The sequence below is a fragment of the Drosophila simulans genome, chromosome 3R (assembly GCF_016746395.2).
Source record: "Drosophila simulans strain w501 chromosome 3R, Prin_Dsim_3.1, whole genome shotgun sequence".
Lineage (NCBI taxonomy): Eukaryota > Metazoa > Arthropoda > Insecta > Diptera > Drosophilidae > Drosophila > Drosophila simulans.
Window position 1 is genome coordinate 3,875,351 of NC_052523.2, and position 12,730 is coordinate 3,888,080.

Here is a 12,730-nt window from a genome sequence, read left to right on the forward strand (position 1 = left end):
TGGGCGCCCTGCTGCCAACGGACTTTGATTTCTCTCGATGCCGCTGCAATTGCAGCTTAAGTGTGCAATTTGATTTGATTTTTGCCCATTTTTTGACAGGTCCTTGAGGCCCGCTGCTCGGCTCCATGGCCCTCTGCTCGAAAACCGAAAATGTAGCACCAAATTGACATTTTGTTTAATATTCTCGAGTGTGTTTTGCGCTGTGTTTTCTGCCCGCCGGGGCAGCTCGTTGTCGTTGCAGGCAGGATGTGTGTGGTGGTACCGATTGCGATTGTGTTTGTGTTTGTGCAGGGCCAGGATATGAATTGCCGGGCGATTGGCGGAGAATTGCACTGGATGTGGGCCACGTGCTCGATCGGGCCATGTGCTCCGCCTGGCGGTGCATTTGGCCCTCTCCTGGCTCAATTTAAGGATAAGTGCTGGCGAAACAGGCTTGTTTTCGTGTTAAATACGGTGCATGTCACGGCATTAACTTTAAGGCCAATGTTTGTGTAGCATTTGGGTTTATCAATCATATTTAGCCCCGTACTGTCAATTAAATGGCGGTGTAACACATTTGCAGGCACGATATATATACGTTTTTATTTAAAGCTACGAATTCATGGCTCGTATCATCTCAATTCATCTACCTGAAGCATGTTGGTTACAGATTGGGAAGGACCCAAATTATTGAATTTAAGGAGCCCATTGCGAATTAGTCGTCTTTAAACCTGAGGTTCAAGCCCAGCAGATCGGGAACCTACAAATGGAAGGCAAAATTAAGAGAAGTGGCAGCTGAATTCCTTTGACGACCCCAAATCCTCAACTATTTCATTTCATTTAATTTGATTTATTTCCTGTGTTTTTATTCTGTTTTGCTCTTTGCCAGTATGTTGTCCGGCTCCATTTTCGGCTAAAAGGAATGCAGCTTAGTGGCCACCCACATTCGGAAGCAGTCCTTCTTCGAGCTCATAATAAAAACACGAATCCAAATTCAGTCCTTGAAACGCCACGTCCTTGAGCCATAAAGCCTACTCTGAATAGAGGCGAAAAAAGTGCTAATATAATTTCCAGGCAAAAGATTAAAGCCATAAATTTGGGGCACGGGAACACATAGGAGCACAGATTTTTCGGAAAGCAGAAAAGGAAATAGAAACGAGATATATAGGAATAAAATTTAATTACATATAGTTTAACATAGCTTCTATTTCAGACATATAATATAGAGGTACGATCCAGTATGTTTCGATTTATAACTACCAGCACAAGAAAAAAGACTTTTGAGATAGTTTTTAGCAACTTGCTTCAAACGGATGACATGGTTATATCTCTTCTGATGTTGATCCAGATCAATAATATATACACATTGCATGGTCCCAAATGTCTGCCAACTTAGTACATTACCAACTTCTGTTTAAATCCAAGAAAGCTTTTGCTCATAGCCTTGCAAAAGTATGTTATAAGTTAAATAATTGTTCAAAATTTAAGATGAGCCATTATTATGTACATTAAATATTTATATACATGTGAATATGTACCCGTTGATATGCATTCTTGGCGCACTGTCTTTCCTTTTCATATCAACACCAAATAAATTAACCTTAAATCGCACGCAAACCTGCTTCCACAGCGAAAAACTTTCAATGCTTTCTTTGTGGGTTTTCTTCGGAATTATTGGGGATAAAATCAATGCCATCAAGCCGACTCACAGGCCCACCCACACATTAACAACTGACTTTTGGGCCGCTTAATATCATCACGCATACGCCCGGTATGTACACACGAACAGTTCCGCCAGCTCTGCAATCTTTTGAAAAGGTTTTCGGTTAAAATATTTTACATATTTTTAACGCACAAAGTATGTTGAATGCAGAGCCTGGAGGCAGTGAGTTCTTCAAGGATGCTTTACAGTAGTTGGGGATGTGGCTCTGGAAGTTGAGGGAGTGGAGAAGGCGACGCCATTGGATAAATCGCGGGCGAATGGCGACGGGGCCGTGCGCCTGATAGTTTATAATTTCATTATGGTCGCCTTTAGTTTATTGATTTTGTATTTCATGAAATATGCATAAGCTCTCGGCGTTCAGTTCACATGTGTATTTGCCTTTACTCACTGTGAATAATTCAGTTTCGTAAGGTATCAAATCGGGTTGGGTCTCATTAACAGTGTTTTGCACAGCCTAATAGTTTGATGTAGAAACCAATTAACAACGTGGGCATATCGGAACTGTACCCAAAATCTACGCTTTGGGCGCTGAAATACTCTCATTTATTTTTCATAAATTTAAGATGATTATGTGGAGAAGGGGCATTAGAGTGGGAGTGTCGAAATTGCTATTGGAATAAATCCGTTTTTCAAACTTGTGTGTTGCCGGTTTTGGCCGGATTGTGGGCGGTAAGCCAGCTTTTGAAACAAACTTTCACAAATCATGCGTAACTAGAATCGATGTATTTAATATCAATCTTCTAGATTCTTAGGTCCCGAGCATATGAACAACCAGACGGACGGATATGTGTTGACAAGTGTGCTAATTTCTGTATGCAACATTCTTTTTAACGAATCCCGTACGGATAGATAACGGGGGTAATGAAACTATAAATAATGTTTATTGTCTAAATAACAGCCGGCTTTTCATTTAACAGCAACCTAAAACTGAGTACACACGTGTTCTGATTCACTCGTTGTTTTTCTTGGACTTTACAATGTCAGTTGTGCGGCAAACGTTTTTAATGGGGGATGATGAGCGGAAGTCGTACAAGAGTGTATTTTCTACTCGATATACAACCACCATGGGGATTGCATTTGGGAGACAAACCACTAAATTTGACATTCCAATTCACGATACACGGGCCATGCTGGACAGGAATGTAAAACGTCACGCAGACGACGTGCGGTTTGTGGGAGAGTTTGATGACACAGAGGACGCTAGGTTTTTCAAGTATACGCCGGTGTTTGACGATCGAGATGTTTGTCCCAAGGATCCTAGCTATACCAAATTTAAGTGTCCCATGTAAGCACTAATCAGTTTATATGGATATGATAACAGAGTTTAAAACTTCAGGGAAATAAACTGCAAGGAGCGCTTGAAGAAAGATACTGTCAGGTATAACAACCAGCTGAAGAATGAAATCTCAAAACTAATCGACTACCAAAAGAACGCTCTGGAAGCCGCATATTTTGTGAAGTAAGAGATTCGTATTTAAAATGAGGCATATTTTAAAATGTATTCAATGCAGAGTGATGTCTTACACTACTCTATGGCCACCTTATCATAGTTATGTGGAAATAGCCAACACAAGCCGCACATTTTACCGACTGTCAAAGAAGGAACAGGCCCGATACGACTTTATTATGTCACACGATTTCTCCTGAAAACTGTTAAGATGATTACTTCATCAGAAATGCGGTGTTCTGGAGAAATTGTATCGAAATCATACCGATCCAAATTATTTATGACAATAACATGCGTAGCCGAACTTCAAGATAAAATAAATAACAAATTTCACAGTCAAAGATTTGCAACTCGAGTCATTTATTGCAATGCAAAATGTCACAAAGTTCGCCCAGACTCCAAAGAAAACTAAAAACGGAATATTTTTGCAATTTTAATTTATAGAATAGTTGGTAGTTTGTTTTGCACACTCAAGCAGCGCAGCGAGCAGCAGGCCAAAACAGAAACATAAATCGAGCGACAGAAATATTCCGAGTGTTCTTAGGTACATTCGATCTGCATAAGCAGTTTCCGTTTCCCGGCGACTCATTTACATTGCCAGTGGTGGGCACTCCCTTCTCGATGTTATGCCATGCCGTGCCAGGCAGGAGTAACTTTTTTGGCGGGGGTTCCCCGTTTTGGGCTCCAGCCCCAGGTCCGCACTCGCATCCGTGTCCGTATCCGGATCTCCCGTGTCCGAGGCTTCATCAACGCAGCCGCGCTGTGGTCGGTCTGTCATTTACATTAAATATTAACCCAAAATGCTGATAACCCGCACACATTACAAAACGTGCCGAAAAGGGAAGCGGAACTAACGGAAGTGGCTGTGAAAAAGTACAAAATGAATTCTTTTTTTTTATTATTTTGCTGAGTTCTTTTTTCAAAAGCGCTGGGTGAGGAGCGAAGAAAACCCGAAATTTTTCACTTCACTGAATTATTCATGAATGCAATTTTTAGCCACAAATAAAAAATAAGCAAACTCAGACGACTTCCTGGGGGCGTAGCGGACGGGCAGGGGGCGTGGCAGAGCGCAACTGCAGCTGCGCCCTGTTGTGCTCCTGTCTACTCAGACGTCGTTGCAATATTTAGTGTAAATTAAAAATAATATAACAAAAGAATAAGTAGTTGCGCCTGAACTTTCGCGTGAATTATGAATGCTGCTGAATTTCCAGCTCTGTCGTGTTTAATTTTGTGGAAAAATACGAATTTTTCCAGAAATATCTTAGTTTTGATTTTATATTTTTTTTTGCTTACTAATCATTCCGATTAACATGAATAAAAAATGCCCAGCCTTGGCCTGGTTCGATTCCGCATCGAAAATATATCAATTGCATGGCGCAAAGTATTTCGCCATCGAAACTTCAGTTCGGCAACTTTCTCATCGAGCACTTAGATGGGACTTGCCAAACTTTTCGATTTTGCGGCAACTTAAAAATTTGAATTTCAAATCGCTCTGCCCAATGAAAGGCAACTTGTACTCCCTGGAACAGGCTAACAAATGACTCTGCTGCAGCAAATGCACCACGAATGACTTTCGGAGGCGAAACTTTGCAGGTGTTAAATACATCTGCATTGGCAGCTCCACAAAAACAGAGAAATCATGCACAGCATAAGTACGTTAAGTTCTGTGGCATCAAACAACCGAGAAGAGCCATTAAAATAATCGCTGCAATAACCGCATTTGGTTGCCTTTGTCTTTCACCTTTTCAGTTTCGGCATCGGAAGGCGGGTGAAATGGGGAAATTTGCATGCATAAGTTATGCGAAGTTTGGCTGTGGGACGAGCAGCAAACGTAACATATTGACACAGTAAACTGCTTAGATTGTCAAAGTTCGAGGGGAGCTTTGGGCCCCCACCCGCATTTTCCCCCGTTTTCCGCATTTTCCACATTTTCCGCATTTTCCACATTTAAGGTGCATTCAAGTTTTCGAGAGTGCGCGCAAACAGTTGGCCAAATCCTAAAGGGATTGCGTTGCATATTTCTCTTCTTGGCCCGCCTGTTTCCGCGCGTATTTGTGTGCCAAGCATATGCCTGGAAGTCCTGGCCAAGCCAGCAGCACATGTGAGAGTGTGGTGGGCTCTGAGGTCCTGTTTCGCTGGCAAGAAAGCCTTTCAGTTCCTTCACTTTTGAATGTTTGGCTCCACGGTTTGTTTTTACTTTCATGCCATGCCACGCCAAACGAGATATAGGTGCTTCGAGCACGCCGCAGAGAGCAGCACATTTGCTCTGGACAAGGCGACAATTTTCCAACCATCCTTGGGTGGTTCGTTTTTTGCACTCACCGGAGAGGAGAGGAACATGCGCACAGACGCGGGGGAAAAGGTCTTCGGGAATCGGTTTGGGTAATAGTGGGACTTTTCCGTTCGGGATGTGGTCCTAGTACTCTGATTTCAACAGGAGAAATAGTGGTAACTGCCAGCTAGGATGTGTTGACAGAAAAGTATCAAATACACTAAAAAAATACATATTATGAGAGGGCAAAAATTATTGACAATGAAAACTGGTACAAAATCCTTAGTCAGAACGGCCTATGTAAATCTAAATATTTGAATTTACATACTTAGAAAGGAAGCTAAACCCATAAATGTGGCATCACGCCCACCAGCTTCATTATTTTCAGTTTTCGAAAATCCAAAAAACCCCATATTAATTTTTTAGAACACACAAAGTCGGTGAATTTGCTACCCCTGAAGGGCAGAGTGGTAGAGTCGTAACAAGTGCCGTGCCCCAAAAACATCCCCTCGACCAGCGGCAAATGAGAGTCCTCAGCTGAACTCTCTTGGCGTAGGTCGTAAACAGCTGCAGCTGATGCGGTCGCCAGGATGTTGGTCCTTCGGCTGCAACATCAGCAACAGCAGCAACATCAGCAACTCCAGCACCATCAGGGCTGTCCAGTTTAACGAGCGACCTGACCAACTGCAGCTTATGTGTTCAGGTTACTTTGCCATACATCCACACACACACACACACACACACACATCACACACACACCACAGTGGAGGCAAAGATTTATATTTTGTCACACTTACTTGAAACGACTTTGGCTGCCACTTGTTCTGTGGTCTATTGCAGTTGGGCCGTGAGGAGGAGGAGGAGGTGGGTTCTCCTGGATTTCCTTCATTGGTTCCATCGCCCTGCCATCATCATCGTCAAGTATATCGTTCTGCTCGCCGCCGAGGGACTGTAGTCAGCAGCATTTACTTGCCGGCATTAATTTTCTTGCCATTACGGCCTCGGTGTGGCACCGTGATGCTGCTCGATCTAAAATTATAAGGGACTTATAATATTTTATCTCTTAATTTCGAATTGTGTACTATATTACCAGATGCTTAATAATCAAATATTAAATATAAGAAAAGTTCAAGATCGAATTGCGTGGATGTTAAAGTGCACAATTTACAAACTAAGGTCCTGTTGTTTGCGACTTATATATATTAAGTCGTATTGCAATGTACTTCACATATAACGATTACCAAACTAAAGATTGCATAGGTAGAACATGTCTTCGTCGTTTGCTTTCGGAAGTCCTTTCCGAAATCCCGTGAGTCACTGGAGCATCGCTGGCACATTTGAACGGAGCAGAAGGCAATGTAATGTGCATTTCGCCTTGGCCAAGTTGCACCTGAGTGACTTTAAGCTGCGGCCGTCGCGTCGTATGGCACTGGTAATGATGGTTTTGGCCAACACGAGTGTGGCTGGTACAGGGCGCACTATCCAAGTACATTGATACGCGTTCACTCTGCCACTTTTTATTTGCAGCTGCCACTTTTCACGTTTCCCTTTGCCGGTGCACACTTATTTTTTTGTGGGTGGGACAGGCTGCACATGACTCAATTATGTTGGATTGACATTTCGCAAAGGTTTTTCATCAATCAAGTGTGCTTTTTCCGATGCTGCTACTGCTGCTTGTTTTGCTGCAACGCGGCGGATACGTAATGGCTAACAGCAATTGCTAACATTGCGCCAGCAATTTATCGTTTTCGGTGCTGGATGGTGCGGGTGTGTGTCTGAACAACCTGAGGAAATAATTTTAGCTTTCCATTTTGTTAAATTTATTTACTTTTCGTTGTGGGTTTAATTTCGATTGCATCTCTGGGCCGAGCTCTATATGCACATATACGTGAAATGGAGAAAGCCAAGGTGATGTATGGCAAACTCTAATGTAGCTATTCGATGTGGGAGTCTGCAAAAGGATCCCAGGTAACGAGCTGATTGATTTTAAAATAAATTTCGGAAATTGGCAAAAAAGAGAGTTCCTAAATTTTCACTTCAATTTCTGTCTACGTTGCATATCATATTGAGAAAATATTAAAACAGATTAAATCCAATGCACATATGGCTTGCACACATATGTTTTAAAATAAGAAGTGTGCATTTTAAATAATTCTGAAGCAAAAAAAAAAAAAATATAAAAATAATTTATTAAAGACCGACAGTTTCAGAGCCCTAATGCTTTTCTCCTAAATACTTTAATCTTGACCAAGACTGGTTGTTAAATTGATCACGTAAGCCATTAAATTTTCATATTTCCTGCAAATATTTGTTAGCCAAATCCGCGTAACCCTTTCCGGTGAAAACTTTTCACTGACTTTCCCATTTCCCCACCCGCCGTGTAATCCCCAACCCGTTACCTCGTTTCTTGGCCTCAGCAAGGCAATATATTGTAACCTAAACAAACAGAAGAGGGAAACAAACGGAAGGCAAATGCAATCACCTGTAACACAAAACTGAGTACACAAACAAAACAAAAGGCGAGGGAAATATTTATGCCAGACTTTGATGTTGCCAATTGGGGAGGGCAATCGTGGCGAAAGTGGGAAAACGAAGGCTAAATGGTGTGAGCGTTTCTTTTAATGCCTTGATTATGCAACAATTGAGCAGAAATATGTAAAAATTAAATGGCAACTCAAGCGATTTTGGTATCTGCCCTTAGAAAACTTTTTCTCCCCTTTCATTGGCAAATTTTTCCATTTTGTGTTGCTTATTTATGCGTTTTTCTATTTCACTTCACTTGCTTTAGAGGGTATAAACAGTTAGGCAAAGTTTATTGTAGCTCCCTTCGAAATGAAAACTCCACAGGATTCTGGGAAAGGGAGTGTGATATTGCCCCCGAAAATGGTCGGCTAAATTTGTTGGCCCATATTTTTTTTATCCTGCGATTTCTTCTTTTGTTGCTTTGCACGGAAAAAAATTATGCAAATCATTCCGAAGATGGTTTAATACACGTTTAAATTCAGTTTACTCTTTATTTGGATGAATTTTTGATTTACTTTGTTAATGCCCAGCAAACTTATCTCAAAAGACATATTGTGTGACATAGATTCAAAATGCTTGGGAATGGAATAATATGTTTATGTTATTGTAACCGTAACACTTGCTGGAAATTCGGAATGTGTAATGAAAGTTTCTCGCCGTGCTTCTTTTCTTATCCTTGTTCTAGTCAGGACATCCACTTGCAGCGGAATTGTCTGAATGGGGGAGAGTACATTTTGCGCACAATATGCAAATACTGCTGACAACAATGACGGAAGTTGGGCGACAGGGGATGGGTTATAGACCATTAGCATGGACTGCACTGATATACTAAATGCGGAAGATATTCAGCGAAAATATTGGCCATTGTGTGGTAGTAATAAGATACGCTCGCGAAATGTGAAGTAAATGTGGCCGCATTATGCGGACAGCGTAAACGGCAACAATTATGTTATTGAGATTTCGTATTTCTATTTAAATAACTCCACGTCTTTTGTGTTCTTTGGTGGCAGTTGGTTTGCTATTTTCAGACGTCTTAGTCTTGCGATTAGTGTGGCTTGTGTGTCTGGCTCTTGTTGGCAGTCTGCATTTTAGCATTCTAAGAATATCTGCACTGGAGACAACGAAATCCAATCTTCGTTCTGAGCTATCAACGCAGAATAAGTGTATCCAACTTAATCGCTTTTCAATTACTTTAACTTAACCACTTAATTTATTCATCGTATTACAGGTGTCCAAACTGGCAGCTCGCCCAATCAGCGTGCAAAATCCCAGCGAGTCCATTTGGCTAAAAAACAGGTGAAGAAAAACATTTTTCAGATCCCCTGCTGGCAGTATCTGTCACACTGAAAGAAACGGATATTTGATATACTACAGCGATGGAGCTGATTAAATAAGTAATCGCGTAATCAATTCAATTGGAAACGGTTTCCGTAAAAATAATTTGTAGAGGTATTTTTATATTATATGATAAGTTTGTTAGGTATAAAGGTGCTTTAAAAATTAATTAATTTATATTTATAACGCCATGTTCTTTTTAACGAATTATGTGATTTGAAATTCAGTTTTTTTATGATAAAATTTCAAAATAGCCAAGTTAGGGCTAGCACATATTTAAACTAAGTCCTTCGATGTCGCCCTCTCTTAAATCCCACTTAAGTTTGATATTTTGCCAGGTGTAACACGCTGGAACCCACCACTTAGCCGTCGACACTCCGCCATTGTGTGCGCCGGAGACTCATCGCTCGCCTCGGCGCCATTAATCCAGGTGAAATGAAAGGTGAGCGATTTTTCCGAAATCCAATTTGTTATAAAAGGGAGAGGGCGCTGAGAGAAAGAGCGAGGGGTCCTGTGGACCGAGGACGTGAGCCCATCCCTTTCTTGATGCCGATTTCGGTGTGTAACATAGCGGGAAAAAGCGTTTTAAGAGTTTAAACAGCTTCTCGCTCCTCGACCTCCGAGCTGTCAATCGCGTTGACGTTAAGTGCAGTTTCATTCCATTTATTTGTCGAGCTTATCGCAGGCGAGCTTCTAATGTGTCAGTCCTGGGAACGATCCATTGATTCTGCATAACTCATTGCCAATTATGCAGATGCAGTTCCCCGTCGCTCGTCAGTTTCAGTTTGCCAGCTGGAAAATCAATAAGGCCCCTGCAGGGCGACCGCTCATCAACAAAGGTCGTTAGTTTGATAAACCCTCGGGGCCTCCCATTTTGCACCCAAGAAGAAAGTTGCCAAAGTGTCTCGAGTGCTTTAAACTTCTTCAAACTTCTGGCCGGGCCAAGACGGCGATGATGCTCAGTGCCATTTCCGCGTTTCCTGGTCGACTGGCTCTCAAGTGGCCAAGTTGCCCCGTCTCCGAGCCGCATTAGGCCAGGAGCAGGTGGAAGTTGCCACCTTGTTGAGTCGAGTGTGCGGTTTGTGCGCGCCAAAAAAAGGGCAAAGGTGGGCGCAGGGGTGAACTGCACTCGAAAAAATTCGCACTTTTAGATAATACACTCAACATGAAAGGCATTACCAATTGCCTCGATTTTCGAAATTTCTTCACCAATAAATATTATAATAAAAAATAAGTGAAAATAAAATGAAGTCTTTTAACTTTGCTAGCTAACTTAGCGATTACTTTGTGAAACTTTGTGATCTAGCTAACATATAACTAGAATATCTCATGTATATAATTACATTATCTATCTATTGTGATAATAATAAATTTTGTTCTTTTCGACTTGAATTGAATTTCAAGTGTGAACCAGAGGCCTGCAGCCACATTTCAAGTACGACCTCTTCGAACGTTCTTCGATAACCTTAATGGCCATTGAGTGTGGCCCTGAACCGCCCGACCGCGCCCCCATTTTCCAGCCGCGAAACCGTTAAATGATTATGAAAATTGTTGGCAGCCAGTGACCTCAGGGAGAGTGGGAAAATTGAATGGTCTGCAGTCGAGCTTTGGCAGCTGCCGCAGGTCACGCCCCAACAGTTTTCGAGTGTTTTTCTTTACGGCGAATTTAAGAACTGCCCGGCAAAAGCCCTTTGAAAGGGCGCAATGAAAAAGTGCGGAATTATGGCTGCATCATTCAATTGCATTTAACCACCGAACCATTTGCATATTCATAACAATTAATCATGAGGTAATTTAATGATTAAATTATTTATTAATACGCTAACGTATCACAAATCATTCGTCGAAAAAATGTGATTGAATGCCCTTTTTTATTGTATTTCTATTAATAATTATGTAAATGCAGTGCTTTTAAATCAAATGGATCGCAACAAGAGAGCACTTCACGCTGCTTTAATATAGCAGTGTAGCCTTCTGTAATGCGAAAAGAAAACGCTTTTTAAGGGTTATTTAATATATAATCTCAAAACAATTTATAGTTGATTTCATTTAGAAGCCTTACTGTGGAACAGTAAAAAAATTACGAATTTAAATTCATAATTAACTTGAAATTGGCTGTGAGCCCTTAGCAAACTTAATCAAGTACTTAAATTAAGCGGGTTAAAATCAATACATTTGTGCTGACGAACGCATACTTGAACACAGGAATATGCAATCAATTTTTATAGCCAACTTTTCCATTAACTTCCATTTCGAATCTATACACGAAAAAAGAAGCAATTTAAAATTCGTCATTGCTTTGGCTCTTCCTGTTGTTGTTCGTTACCAACAGTCATCAATTATGGCCAGCAAAGGATAACCGGGGATAGGCCGACCCGCCTTCGGGTTACGTGCCACGCCCACGCCCTCTTAACCCTCCGCTGGGCCGCTGAAAAAGTGTCACAGGCGGAAGCGTCCAACTAACTAAACTATGCAAATTGGTTATTTTATGGCCGAAACCCTTTTGTTGTTGGTAGTAGGGTAACACGACAACGCGGCAGACAATGCAGCAACAAAAAAGGCGGCGGCGCAATAGAATAGAATAGAATGCACTGAAAAAAAAACTGTACACATTGTGCACAAAGTCGTTGATTAGGTCATGAAAATGTATGTTTAGTCAGAAATTAAAATCGTTTTATACAATACCATTTTCAAATATACAACAAATGGAACTAGTAGTTGTATTTAAAACTGTTCTAAGTCCTGTTTTTATTTGAGTGTAGAATAATAACAAAAAAGGAAGGCAGGAACATCGCCAACTAATGGCACAATTTCGCCAACTAGCTGGATGCGAGTGCGGATGCGGATGCGGATATGTGAGAATTCAATGAAATGGAAACTAACAAAATCAAATTGATGGAAAAGGCAGAGCACGGATCGGGCTTTAAAGGACACTGTGATGAAAAGAAATCGGCGCAAATCAAACTGAGCAGCGCAGCAGGAAAAATTGGGCCGGCAAAAAGAAGGGAGCAGAACAAAAAAAGGTTAGCGGAAGCGCAGCGACAAAAGGGCGGCACCGGAGCTTCTCCACCGCCCATCCCCATCAGCCGGAGGACAACAAAAGATGCTGGGAAAGCCGAAGGAGTCACGACATGGAACAATGCCTCCGCCTCGGCCTTGGCCAGGACCTGAGCGGTGGGTGGTGCGTGGTGGGCGGTGGCGGAGGCTGGGCAGCCAGCTAGCGGGGCATAACTCGTGGCCAGCTTCCGTTCAATTTGAAGCCTGTTTGCTGCCCCAGCAGAAGGAGGCCCGAGCGAAAAACAAAAGCGGAAACGAACAGTTGGCGGCCGATTGGAACAATTGCAGCGGAGGCATCAGCCATCAGCGGAGGTAGAAAAGAAAATTTAAGAAAATAATAAAACCCATAATCACACTCATTCGAACAATGCACACCCTATCATTTGATTCCAAC

At 41.8% G+C, this 12,730-nt stretch overlaps 1 protein-coding gene across 1 annotated transcript; it reads left to right on the forward strand.

Moving 5' to 3' along the window:
- Positions 1-2,591: 2,591 nt before the first annotated feature.
- Positions 2,592-3,490, forward strand: LOC6727084. The gene is made up of 3 exons (XM_016176258.3): positions 2,592-2,987; positions 3,039-3,161; positions 3,214-3,490. Exons 1-3 carry the CDS (start codon positions 2,680-2,682, stop codon positions 3,347-3,349), a joined length of 567 nt encoding a protein of 188 aa, XP_016033575.1. The 5' UTR covers positions 2,592-2,679; the 3' UTR covers positions 3,350-3,490.
- The last annotated feature ends 9,240 nt before the right edge of the window (positions 3,491-12,730 follow it).

Excerpts from the sequence above, each read along its gene's own strand:
- LOC6727084 (XM_016176258.3), top strand. The coding sequence starts at position 2,680 with ATGTCAGTTGTGCGGCAAACGTTTTTAATGGGGGATGATGAGCGGAAG. Across the intron at positions 2,988-3,038 it reads ACCAAATTTAAGTGTCCCAT|GGAAATAAACTGCAAGGAGC; the intron begins GTAAGCACTAAT and ends TTAAAACTTCAG. Across the intron at positions 3,162-3,213 it reads GAAGCCGCATATTTTGTGAA|AGTGATGTCTTACACTACTC; the intron begins GTAAGAGATTCG and ends TATTCAATGCAG.